This window comes from Microcebus murinus, chromosome 8 (genome assembly GCF_040939455.1).
Source record: "Microcebus murinus isolate Inina chromosome 8, M.murinus_Inina_mat1.0, whole genome shotgun sequence".
NCBI classification, from domain to species: Eukaryota; Metazoa; Chordata; class Mammalia; order Primates; family Cheirogaleidae; genus Microcebus; species Microcebus murinus.
Genome location: NC_134111.1, coordinates 18,916,688 through 18,930,226, shown reverse-complemented (window position 1 = coordinate 18,930,226; position 13,539 = coordinate 18,916,688). Strand labels below are relative to the sequence as shown.

The 13,539-nt window shown below is 34.4% G+C and overlaps 1 protein-coding gene across 6 annotated transcripts in view; it reads right to left on the bottom strand.

The window, feature by feature from the left end:
* The window catches only part of R3HDM1 (R3H domain containing 1), a 119,933-nt gene that overhangs the window by 77,852 nt on the left and 28,542 nt on the right, over window positions 1–13,539 (bottom strand). For 3 of the 6 annotated variants that reach the window (XM_076005488.1, XM_076005486.1, XM_076005487.1), the window contains 8 exons: window positions 9,389–9,497; window positions 9,201–9,296; window positions 8,955–9,071; window positions 6,406–6,443; window positions 6,272–6,322; window positions 5,941–6,167; window positions 3,580–3,834; window positions 223–374 (listed from right to left, as the gene is read on the bottom strand). In XM_076005488.1, the coding sequence (XP_075861603.1) occupies window positions 223–374; window positions 3,580–3,834; window positions 5,941–6,167; window positions 6,272–6,322; window positions 6,406–6,443; window positions 8,955–9,071; window positions 9,201–9,296; window positions 9,389–9,497 (1,045 nt within the window). Of the gene's footprint in view, window positions 1–222; window positions 375–3,579; window positions 3,835–5,940; window positions 6,197–6,271; window positions 6,323–6,405; window positions 6,444–8,954; window positions 9,072–9,200; window positions 9,297–9,388; window positions 9,498–11,623; window positions 13,537–13,539 lie in introns of those variants that run through there. The other 3 variants (XM_076005491.1, XM_076005490.1, XM_076005489.1) reach the window with 3 other exon arrangements.

Here is a 13,539-nt window from a genome sequence, read left to right as displayed (position 1 = left end):
TCCTCTTGTCCATTTCTTGCTGTTGTGAAGTAGGAATAAAATACTCACCAGAAAGGCTCATGAGATTAAAAAAATTCCCCTTTCCAATATACAATCAGTATTTATTATATGAAAAGCTCTTGAAATTAACCCTCTCATCCTATGAGTAATGAGTGGAACCTCTCTGGTGGCAGAAACTAAAGGCAGTAAACTTTAGCATTATGTAATCGTGGATATGTGCACCTGTGAGAAAATGTGATTAGCTGCTGGTTGTTGAGTTGGTGGGGGTGGCAGAGGTGGCTGTGGAGGTCCAGGCACTTGGGGTCTAACTGGTTGTTGAGTCATAGGAGGATTATACACAACTGGACTCCCATCTGGGTTTATGAAGGGCTGACCTGAAAAATTTAAAGAGGAAGGAAACAAAACAAAACAAAACAATTTACAATAGAGACCGAAAACAAGTCATACTACTAACAATTTACAAAACATGTCCACAAACCTTTATCCACAATTCCAAAACCTTCAATTTTTTGAAAACCAAAAGATTTTCTCAGCTTGGGAAGCAGCTTGATAAGATACGAGACTATCAGTAATCTTTATTTTTTTCACTTAGAGTAAACATTCAAATGTTTTACTGAAGTGTTTTACATGGGGTGTTGCCTCAGGCCCTACTGAGCTTATTATTATAATATGTAGTATTTTCTGAAAAGCTCTGAATTATGAAACACATTTTGCCGAAGGGATTCAATTGCAGGATTATGGTCCTATAGGTCTGCAACAAAATTTATATTAGTTTAAAGAAAAAATGATTGACTTTAGGATACTGGAAAGTTACTCATTTGTTTTTATTAGAGGGTGGGAAATATCTGATTTTTAGGCCACACTGCATATATTTTACTAATAAAATTAAAACCGAAGTGATTGGCCGGGCGTGGTGGCTCACGCCTGTAATCCTAGCACTCTGGGAGGCTGAGGCGGGTGGATTGCTCAAGGTCAGGAGTTCAAGACCAGCCTGAGCAAGAGCGAGACCCTATCTCTACTATAAATAGAAAGAGATTAATTGGCCAACTATTATATATAGAAAAAATTAGCCGGGCATGGTGGTTGCATGCCTGTAGTCCCAGCTACTTGGGAGGCTGAGGCAGTAGGATCGCTTGAGACCAGGAGTTTGAGGTTGCTGTGAGCTAGGCTCACGCCATGGCACTCACTCTAGCCTGGGCAACAAAGTGAGACTCTGTCTCAAACAAACAAACAAACAAAACAAAAACTGAAGTGATTGACAGCTTTAAACTGTGAACTTGATGGCACTGTCCTTATTTTATAACTTCTAATTTGTTAAAAGTTGTAATTTCTTTTTAATTCTAAATAATTTTCTATAGTATATATATATATATATATACACACACACACACATATATATATATATATTTTAATTCCAGTAAGCTTTATTCATTAGTAAGAGACAAAACTAGAGAGAACTTTAGTATTGATTTTGAGGTTTTGTCCTTATTACTCACTAATTACTGAAGGGGAAAAATGGGTATTTTATGTAACTAAGAAAAATAAATATTACTTTCTCTCTCTACAGATATATGCTAAACAACTTATTCTTATTATAATAAGTAACATTTATATTGTAGAAAAATAACCAACAAATAGAAATTAAAAAGAAAATAATAAATCTCCCATAATCTTACAATTAACATTTTGGATACCTTCTTCCAGACATCTTTTCAAGGAAGGTGTAAATAGATTCAAAGATTATTATTTTTCCTTATTATACACTGGTTTATTAAAAGAGAAAAAAGAAAGGACTATATGAAATAAACTGTTCTCTGACTTTTGATATCCACTTAGAGTGAGAAAAACTGAGAAACACAGGAAAATGACTGAAAAATGGTTTCTTAAACTGCCTTCAAAACATCCTTTCTTCCATGGTAAACCCTTTCCATTTTTTTTATGGGGGAAACTTGTGACAAATAATAAAATACTACTTGGGAGAGAAGACTATACTAGTCTATAGCTTTCAAGTAGACAAAGCCTTCCAAAGTAAAATTATTCTGATTAGTTAGCATCTTGATAATTTATGTGATGGTTATAGATAACTAAAAACAAGTTACGCTGGGTATCTGTTGATTATTAAATAATTTAGAAAAAAATGGTGCAGCAAATGTGGGTGAAGGCAGGGTCAAAAGTAATGTAAGGATTGTCTGAAAAAAGCTGGATGTATTTTAACATTGTTCTCAAAAACCAAAGACATCACATTTGGATTCATTTAAAATTAAGCATACCACTGAATTTCAGGTTGATCAATTTCTCATTCTCTCACTTTGTAAGCAACTGAATCTTTCATGTTACCCAAACCATATTAACTAATGTGTTTTAAATGAAAAATCCTAGGAAACAGTAAAATATTAAACCATCTTATCTACTGCTCCAGAAAAACAGGAAGTTTAAGTAATACAAATACTTGAAGGATACACAGATAATTATGAAGCAAAAATGGAATTTAATTTCTGAAAAATCAGTTATTTAAGCTAATTCAATTCTTATATTAAAAACAAATGTTTGAATACTTTATCTTAAAAAGAAATGTGAAGAAAACCTGAAAGTAATGAGTTCCAAATCATGGTTTTGTCTACTACAAACAAAAGGACAACGGATATTCAGAAGCTTGATACTCTCACCTATATCTGCCTTGCCCAATTCCTGCCATTATGATGTGACCCCACTGGCTAAGTCCTTGAGTTTTAAAGTAAAGTTATCAAAAGAACAAAGATTGTTTTCATTACTTTGCCAAATGATTGGGCTATGTTACTCTGAATAGAGATCAAGACTTGTGATCTTTTAAAAGATTATATTTTCTCTACATCTATATTTTCTCTAATGATTTTTTACAAAATCATTTTTGTCAAACTATACAGTGAAATATAACTGCAGTTTCTTTACCTCTCTTGAGGTTCAGTTTCATTATCTGCAAATAAGGATTTCACCTGAGTTGTTATAAAGATTATAAATATTTAAAGTACCTAACACAGTATGTGGTACAAATAAATGTTCAATAAATGTAAATTATTATTAGCTAACCACAAAGAATATGTATTATAAATATTAATTCATGACTGCCCATTTTATTTTATTAATAATAGGTCCTTCAGCTTTTCCTCAGTAGAAAGCAAACACCACATCCTAAAGGGCAACTAATTATAGGTTTTTGCCACTTTATTATATAATGAAGAAGAGCTGCTTACTTGGTCCTTCTTCATAAAATGCATACTATTTTCCTCAGGATAAAACTGTCATATCAAATAAAGCTCTTTGAAAGGTGGTTGTCTCATTTCTAGGAAATGAATTATTCTCCAATTATAGTTAGGCTATTATTTGGCCTGGAAGATGTCATAGATGTCATGATGGAAAACATACTTTCTGACATAAATATGTCTTTTAACATTTTCTAGCATAAGGGTTTTTATTAAAGTTCTCAGGAAAATGCTAACTATTCATGAAAAATAAGCCGACTACACATATACAGAAAATACATTTAATAAGTATCCTTTAATTTTCAGATAATTCCTGAAACAACTTTTTCTGGATACCAACCTGTTTGTGGGTTGATCAGAATACTGCCAGGTGGTATGCCTGCCGCTTCCAAGGGAAGCAAAAAGAAGCTAGTGCTAGGAGATGCGACTTGCCCATTTAGGCCACCATCAAAGGAAAGAGAACTATGAGTGCTGACAGTTGGATAGACGACAGGTGCGCCATGAGAAGACTGGCTGAGAGCTGTACCTGGAAGAGGCTGCTGGATGTGAGAAAGAGAGCCTGTAGATGACCCTACACTACCAGAAGACTCAGAACCTAGAAGAGGAGTAATGAAAAATATGGATTTTTTAAACCTCATATAAAAACACAAGTTTTAAAAATGTAACAATAAAATTCACATTGCATAACATGCAGTTACCACATAAAAGCATCGGCTATTTTTGATTTACTGTCCAATTTTGCTTACCCTCCCCATTACGAACAAGTTTAATACAGCAAATTGATCACATAAGTTGTCAGAAAAGTCATAGCCAAAGCATGCAACTTAAGCAAATTTATAATAACACCAGCCACAGACAGTCACAAAAAGCACATTACCCACATTCCCAAAAGGACAAAGTTATGTACATTTTTACCTTTTAGATTAACACCTAGGAATATACAGATTACATTTTTCCCCCAGGAAAAAGAACTTAGCACAGCGAAATGCCCAAAACCTCTTATATCAGAAACCCCTTATCTATAAGAACACAGAAAGATTAAGAGTAGTGTAGGAAATAACAGAAATGATAAATTCTGTATTAAAAGAAACAATTATCAAATTTCATTGTAGAATTTCATTTCTTAGTTTACAATCATAGCATCTTCCTGTTAAAGCATTAACTTTCAGTTTTTTAATCTTACCAAGGGACAGAGACAACATGAAAAATATTCCAAGTACTTACATTAGCATCAGTTTAAAATTTATTTCTCACTGTACTTAATAAACTAATTTGATAATTGATTTTCAACTCCTTTCACACCTACAATCTATTTCATTTTCTATTACACAGTGACCAAAATGTTATTTAGTTTCAGCATAATGGCTAAAAAAGGTGGCCAATGAGACAATGAAAGAAAGGGAAAAGATCTGGATAATGTATATAGTTAATTAGGTTTGAATAAGGGAGTTTTGATGCCGGGATGGAGAATTAACTTTAAGTGAATGAAATAAACAATTATGATACACTATACATTGCCTTCTGAAAGACAGCTTCTATTTTAAGTTGTGCCAAACTGACTCTTGACAAGAACTGCATCAATTTATCCTAGGAATTTAAAAAAATCATTTTTTACTTATTAAAAGAAGGGTTAAATAAAATTTCTTTTCATCTCTGAAGGGAATACAGATATAAATAGTACATGATCAAATGTTTTAATTTGGCAATGTGTCTAAATGGCTTTCTAATGATATATGAGTAGTTTTTTCTGTTATGATGACACAGTAACCATTTTTCAAATAATGCATATTTGGTACATATGCAGATTTCTTATATTCCTAAAAGTTGCCTATCTGTAGTAACATAAACACTAAGACAATTCTGATATAACCATGTTGTACATTAAAAAGGTGGCAACTATAATTCATAAGCCTTAACAATTTAAATCATTGATTCTAGTTAGGTATTAATAAATATTGTTACCTTCAAATATTCCCTTCAATTCTTATCTGCACAATACCATATGTCTAGGCTAACCCCAATAGCTAGGGAGAAACAACTATTTCTGACTTTTCATGCTTATTTTGGGATAAAAACAAACATCTATAAGGTCCTAAAAGACACCTAAGCTTCTTTAGTATTGAAGCCAGTTAGTGAAAATGAAAAGAGAAAAGGTTATGAGCCAAGGTACTCTGAAAGAAAGCAGTTTAGGAGAATGAGATTATTGAAATTTCCCATCAATTATAATAGTTACATCATATTGTTTTTCTTTGGTTTTTAAATTCCTCAAAAAACTATCAGCCATTTATTCATTTTTTGAATGTTAAATGAAGGATTTTATCATGAAAAATGCAATCAATGTTAAATAATCCTAGGTGAGAAACCATGCCTTCCAACTATAAATAAGCAATGAAGAATTTGCAATCACCTATTGGGTATTCAAACAAGAGAGGACATTCACCGAACCTACCTGATTAAGTTTATATCACCACAGACAAGAATTTTTATTTTAATTGATGTTTGTAAATCTATTTCCAGGACAGAAAGTGAATCTTAATGTCAATAAACATACCACTCCTTAACTACTCTGGAGGTTGTCAAGGAACTGCTGGTAATGATTTTACATTTTAGGGTAATTAGAAGCCATATAATAAATACAGAGCTAACAAAACACTAGGAAAATTAATGTCTTGACTGCACAGGTTTAGGTAGATATTTATACCTGTTTTTGAAAGCCTGCCTATGCTTTTGCTGCTTCCAGAACTATCACCTCTTGTCAGGACTGAGATTCCACTGAAGCTGCTGGCTTTGGTTACGGCAGGTTTTAGGTTTCGGAGAGAGCTGTCTGAATCTGTGCTGCTCCAGGGTCGTGGTTCTGAATACTTCAACTCATTCTCAGTGCTGCTTTGATGGCTATTTGTTGATCTTCCTGAAGCATCTTTATTAACTCTGTAATTTAGAAGTAGAACTTTGAAAAGCTAATAGGGGGGAAAAAGAATAAAGAAAAAGTGTTTTAATTTTTCAATACTATATTGAAAACATGCTTCTAATACCTGAATATCTGGCGCCTCTGCTGGGTACTACTAGCATCCTCATCTTGGATTCTGTTGGCATTTGAATAAGATATTTTAATTTTTATTACCATTGGTCAGACAGTTACCAAAACAGATTTTAAAAATTCCCTCACCTTTTGTCAATAATATAATTCTCTTGGGAACACAGGGACTAGAAAGAAAGAATAGATACATAAAGTTGAGCTTTTGTCAAATACGTAATGCTATCTGTAAACCAATGATGACAACAATATGAGTAATAATATTTAAAAAGTCCAAAATGGTGATAAGGATACACAAATAAGTGAAAATGGAATTTATTTCTGCCTTGGAGACACAATGCTTACTTAAAACAGATAAATCTTGAAGCCATTCATTTTGTGGTCCAAATTAATTTGAAATTCAAATATTAAATTCCAAACAAGTGAACCCATTTTCATTGTCATATATTCAAGGTATATGCCAGTCTGCAGATTCCACATCATTCACTTATTATCTGATCACCAGTGCTGTGGAAATAGCAGTGAATAAGCAGCTGTGCCTTAATGGAGCTTATAGTAAAACTCCTCCAGCACTATTAACCTAGGTCAGGCAATTATCCTTTTGTTTGTATTATTGCAACAGTCTTCTAACTCGTTTTCCAGCCAGCAATTTTTGCCCTTTTCATCCATTTTATACAACAGAAGCCACAGCAATGTCTCCTAAAATGTCAATCTGATCATACCTCTTCCCTCTTGAATGGCTCCCACATGTTTTTTAGCACAGGGGTCAGCAAACTACAGCCAGCTGCCTGTTTCTATAAATATTTATTGGAACACAGCTATGACTGTTCATTTATGAATTGTCTATGGCTGCTTTCATACTAAAAGATCAGATTTGAGTAATTGTAATGAAAATAAAGACCATATGGCTCAAAAAACCTAAAATATTTATTATCTATCCCTTTATAGAAAAAAGTGTGTTGACCAAAAAAAAGCCAAAAGTCTAACCACCTTAACAAACTTTCAGGGCCAAGTCACCTGTTTTCTGATTATTTTTCCAATCTAAACCTTTGTCACTCCTGCACCACCCAGACTATAATCTAACTACTCTGAATTTTTCAATTCCTCACAAGTGTCAAGTTCTTCCTTACCTCTGGGCCTCTGCAAATACTGACCCTCTACTTAGAACTCTTCACTCCTGTAGGTCACCTCTTGGAAGCTAACTCTCTTCATCCCCTTCCCAGTTCTAATTTGTGGTGCTTTTCTGCTGTGTCTCCTAATATACCTTCACGTCTCTATAGAAAATATACACCATATTGTCATTACTGGACGACTTACCATGGGCAGAGACCCCATCTATCTAAACTAGACAAATAGACATACATCTAGTACTTTAGCAGACCTGGGTTGAGATCCCAGTACTGTCATTTTCTAGCTGTGTGATCTCTGGCTATTTTACTTAGCTTCCTGAAATCTCAGTTTCCTCATTTGTAAATAAAAACAATGATAGTATCTACCATACGGTGTTGTTTTGGGGATAAATTGTTGTATCTGTCCATAGATATGTTCTCCAGTATCCAGCACAGCACTTACCAAAGATGCTCAATAAGAGTTGTTGAATGAATGCTATACATTATTAACTGATGGTCTGGATTTTAATGTTATTTAATCTGCATTCTAACACAGAGGAAATTTCTATCTGTGGCAGTGTTAATACACATTACATACATTTATATATTCTTCAATAGTACCTAGTACTTCAAAGAATAGATGCTAAACAAATGTTGGTAAAACCAAACTGACTCCCTTATAGTATATATGCATAAAATAGTTAATCATTTAGACCTCTCTCACATAATCACTTGTAAGGTAGAAAAGAAATAATAATCTGAAAATCAATTAGCTTTATTTTAAAAGAAGAAACAAGTTATTTGTTAAGGAAAGTCCACAAACAAGTAGGATTTAGAGATATGATTTTGTAGACAGTAGACCAATGTTCTAAAAAATCTCAAGTCTAGGCAGGGTGCAGTGGCTCACGCCTGTAATCCTAGCACTCTGGAAGGCCGAGACAGGCGGATTGCTCGAGGTCAGGAGTTCGAAACCAGCCTGAGCAAGAGCGAGACCCCGTCTCTACTATAAACAGAAAGAAATTAATTGCCCAACTAATATATATAGAAAAAATTAGCTGGACATGGTGGCGCATGCCTGTAGTCCCAGCTACTCGGGAGGCTGAGGCAGGAGGATCACTTGAGCCCAGGAGATTGAGGTTGCTGTGAGCTAGGCTGATGCCACGGCACTCACTCTAGCCAGGGAAACAAAGCGAGATTCTGTCTCAAAAAAAAAAACAAAAAACCCTCAAGTCTATCAAAAGTATGAAAAAGAAAAAAAAAAAAACAAACTATATGCTCAGTCCAATAATTTTTCAATAACTCCTATAGTACATCTGCTTCCAACTTTTATATAGTATTTTATAAGCTATTAAATTATTAACACAAATAAGACAGATCTCATTATTTCTAAAAGATGACCTTATATGTAACAAATATGATTAAAAATAAATGTGATCAGGCCAGGCATGGTGGTTTATGCCTGTAATCCTAGCACTTTGGGAGGCCAAGGCGGGAGGATCACTTGTGGCCAGAGTTTGAGACCAGCCTGAGCAAGAGCGAGACCCGTCTCCACAAAAAAAATAGAAAAATTACCCAGGCATGGTGGCACGAGCCTGTAGTCCCAGCTACTCGGGAGGCTGAGGCAGGAAGACTGCTTGGGCCCAGGAATTCAAGGTTGCCATGAGCTATAATGAGGCTACCAATTCCAGCCTGAGTGACAGAGCAAAACCGTGTCTCAATTAAAAAAAATGTAATCAATAAATTATAGGGGGAATGAGACCCTACAATGCAATTAGAATATATTCTAATATAAAAACCTAAATATAGGTTAATACATACATCTTGGGAAAATATCCGGTCTCTAGCTCTCTGGTACTCTTCTTCTCTTTCTTCTATAGATTTGCTTCTTCTGTCATCTTTCAAACGTATTCTCATCTAAAGAAAAGAGAATAATTATTTATTAGGAAAATGAACTACTGGTGTATAAGTCTTGCATCTGTAAAAATGCTATAATTGTTCTAGATTACCTGGGTGTCATCTTTGTCAAAGCTAGAGTTATCTCTCTTGAGGATATACCGTTTCTGAAAGTCTTCACCTTTATCATCCTTAATATGTTCATTAAATTTCTGATCAGGTCTACAAAAAAACACAAAACAAAGGAAAAAAAAAGATAACATGCAATATTTATAGAAAAGTCAACCATTAACATTTAATCAAAGTAGTTAAGTAATAAAACTTACCACTTATTAGCGACATTCACAGATAACTTATGTTATCTCATTTAGTCCTCACAATAATCTCATGAGAAAATACTAACTATCCCATGTTATGGTTGAGAGGCCAAATCAAATACTGTATGGGCTTTGGAGTCGGACTGCCTGGGTTCAAATATTAAGCTTTACCACTCTAGTTGCTCTATGACTTGCACAAATTACTTACCCTTTCTATTTCCCAGTTTCCTCACTTGTAAAATGGGACTTATCTAGAGTACCTACTTTATAGGGTTACTCTGAAGATGAAGGGTGTTAATAATACATGAACAACAACACATAAAACAATAAACACTCAGAAGTTTGTTATTATAAACATTATTGAAAAAACTGAGGTTCAAATGGCAAAGGGCAAGCACATCACTGAGCCATAGCCAGAGCCTAGGTCAGTCAGACCCAAAGCCTATACTTCGTTTTTTTGCAATGCTTCCTCTTACTCTATGAAAAAATTCTGGGACAAAGAAGAAAGTATAGCACTGTATCTCATATCACTCCTACAGTTCCTAGTTTGGTATCATACAAAATGAAAATAATCAAATATTTTGTAGTTGAATCAACTAAAAACTTAATGACTACTTCAAAATGCATTCAAGTTACCAACAGTTCTTAATTACAGCAGGGCACAGCTTTGTTTTACTTTAACTGAAACAGGTTAGAAAAGAGAAATTCTTTTTTGAAGGTTACCGTTATAACCTCAAACAATGATTAAGAAATCTCAGCAATACATTTTATAGTGGATTGGTCTTTCTTCTGTGGAAATGTGGCAAGTTCCACTGAGATTTAGAGGACAGACACAGGTTGTGCCCTTGGAAAATTATAATTAGATAAAATTTCACCTCTCAAAAAATACTCTCAGCTTCAGCAAATTAATTCAATCAATATCATGACTTAATATCACACCGTATTACAAAATTAGAATTACTCTTTTTTTTTTTTTTTTTGAGACAGAGTCTGGCTTTGTTGCCCTGGCTAGAGTGAGTGCGGTGGCATCAGCCTAGCTCACAGCAACCTCAATCTCCTGGGCTCAAGCAATCCTGCTGCCTCAGCCTCCCGAGTAGCTGGGACTACAGGCATGCGCCACCATGCCTGGCTAATTATTTCTATATATAATAGTTGGGCAATTAATTTCTTTCTATTTTTATAGTGGAGATGGGGTCTTGGTTTTGCTCAGGCTGGTTTCGAACTCCTGACCTCGAGCAATCCGCCCGTCTCGGCCTTCCAGAGTGCCAGGATTACAGGCATGAGCCACCGCACCCGGCCTAGAATTACTCTTTTGAAATATATGGTATACAAAAATATATTTAATGGCTATAAAGAAAATCGAATTGAACCCCCTAAGTATTACGTTTTTACATAGAGTTCAAATATCTATTACATAGTTACATAATATATGTGAATACCCTAAGTAAATTCCTAATCCAACTAAACCTGAATAATGACATTTTCAGCAAACTTCATTATATATAGGACCAAGTAACGCTTTGGGATATTTGTTTTAACCTAGTAAATTTCTTAAAAAGTACTGTAAAAGCCTCCTGTCAAATTATGCAAAAGAAGATTTAAAAATGAGAATCATCTAAGTTAAATCTCTCATAAAATAGATTAGTGAAATATAGAACAGATATCCACATACAGCTATATATATATAATTAAAGAAGAAGGAATATAAAAGAGTAAAAACAGCTTTGTGACCAAAATAATAAGAAAAAGACTGCTTTCGTCAGGGGTTTGAAAGAGTCTCTATTTAGTTCTAACAATGTTATTTTTGTTACATGACTGCCCCCCACTTACTTATATCATCTATTTTCGTAGCTGTTCAAAGTCACATTTTTTTTTTTTCAAGGAGTTTGTACTTGTGTGAGAGCTTGCTTTTTATTCTAAAGTGAACTATAAAACGCTTAACCAAGAACCTGGCAACTTTTCTAAGAGCAGCTGGATTCCCACACCAAACAGTACTGGCAGGCATTTCAGCTAACCTTAAGACTGTCTTACCTCTTTCTTTTATAGATGCCTGAATTTACTGCCCTGCAATCGCCAACTTCCCGCTCCATTGAGACACCCCAGTGGACACCGGGTTGTTGACATCCACAACACCACTGGTTCAAGGCTGGAGCGGGTAATCTCCCTATGAGGAAAAGGTAAGTTTGTTTTTATTCAATGTGGAGCAGATCTCTAAGGTTTTCTGATTTGCAACCTTCTTCATATCCCAGAAGATATAAAATAAGAATACAGTGTAACTTCAATGATCTGAAATGTCTAGTAATAATTACATTATTGACCCATACTTCTTTAAGTACATTACGAACATTTCTGTTTAGCCTAATTTTTGATTACTGTGATAAAGAGAACCCTAAAGCTTTCTGACTTCATTCAGATAATTCAAATAACTGAGGTTACACTGTATTGAAAACCTTAGAGAGTCACCAGTCAAAATGTTAGTCAAAATGCCTGCTAATGTACATGTTCCTGGGTATCCAGCAGCTCTGAGTAATGTTGAAAGGTACTGGTTAAATGAATTATAGTTCTATTCACCTATAGTTCAGGTCATACCTTAATGGTCACTATCCTACTTCAGCCATGATACAACTAATTAGAGAAAGACTAATTGATAAGGATATTTTTTAAAGACTAAGGGACAAGAACATTTAAATTTTAATGAAAATTTTTATCAGACTTGCATTTTCAGGTAACATTTAATCCCTAAAGAAAGAGAGGACCCTTTTCCAAGACATCTACTTTCATTAATTTAATTTTAATTATAGGAACAATCATTTTAAAATACTAAATATATCTACTTAGTTGATAAGAGACTATTTGAAATGGAAGAAAACCAACTTAGTTCCAGCAAGCAATATGGCAGCTATAAGGGTAAAAGGCCATTATAACAGAAGGGATGTGGATGGATTAAACATAACCATGTAAACTGAATGGTTCATAGACAAGACCATGACAGAAATCTGGCTTCAGGAAATGCATAAAAATAATAAACCAAAAAGCATTATTTATGGCATCTGAAGTTGACTGTAATTTATTATGACAGAACTGTTACTACCACATATGAAACTGATATAGAAAATCCTTTTGAAAAAACAAAATAGAAATTTTAGCTGAACTCTAACAGCTGCTTTAGGATTAGCCTTAGAAATAGGCAGAAGAGGTGCTGTGTACATTTTATAACTTGGGTATCTCTGCATTGGGCCTTCTGCTCCCAAATAACAGCACTGATGGTACTGACGACCTATCTTACCAACACTATAAAGCAGTTACTTTGTAAAGCAAATGGCTTCTCCCAACCCTTTAAAATTTTTCCTCAGTAAATTACACATAGGACAGGATGGGGACTAGCAACTGCATTATGGATGATATTGTTTTAACCAAGAGCTCACATCTTGAGATTTGTGAGAGAACAGGAGCCAAACTAGAAGCTTTTGGAAAGGATGGTAAATTGATAGACGATTAATTAAATGGGAGAGTGTCAAAGACAAATTCTGCTCTTGTTTTTTTTTTTTTTTTTTTATTTTTTATTTTTTTGACTGCCCTATGCAATGGTAAAATTCTGCTCTTGTTCTCTCTAGCTTTTAAACAAATTTGCCTTAAGATGACCATAGCTATCTAAATTATATTGATTAAAAAAAAATCCATAGGAAGGTGGCTGTCCAATGTCACTGGTACTATGTTCTCTGAGTTTTTGTTTTTTTACCATGTGCCCCAGTCCTCATTTACCTCCCCTGAGTCCAGGCTGCTATGTTTTCTTCCTAGTGAGCTGTTTTTGGTCCTATCTCACACATAAGGTTATCATGAAACTTAATTAGACTGCAAAAATTAATGTGGAAAACCTCAGATGAAGAATGCTGTAGGAAGATAAAGTATTATGACACTGATAGGTAACATTTACCTATATCTTGACA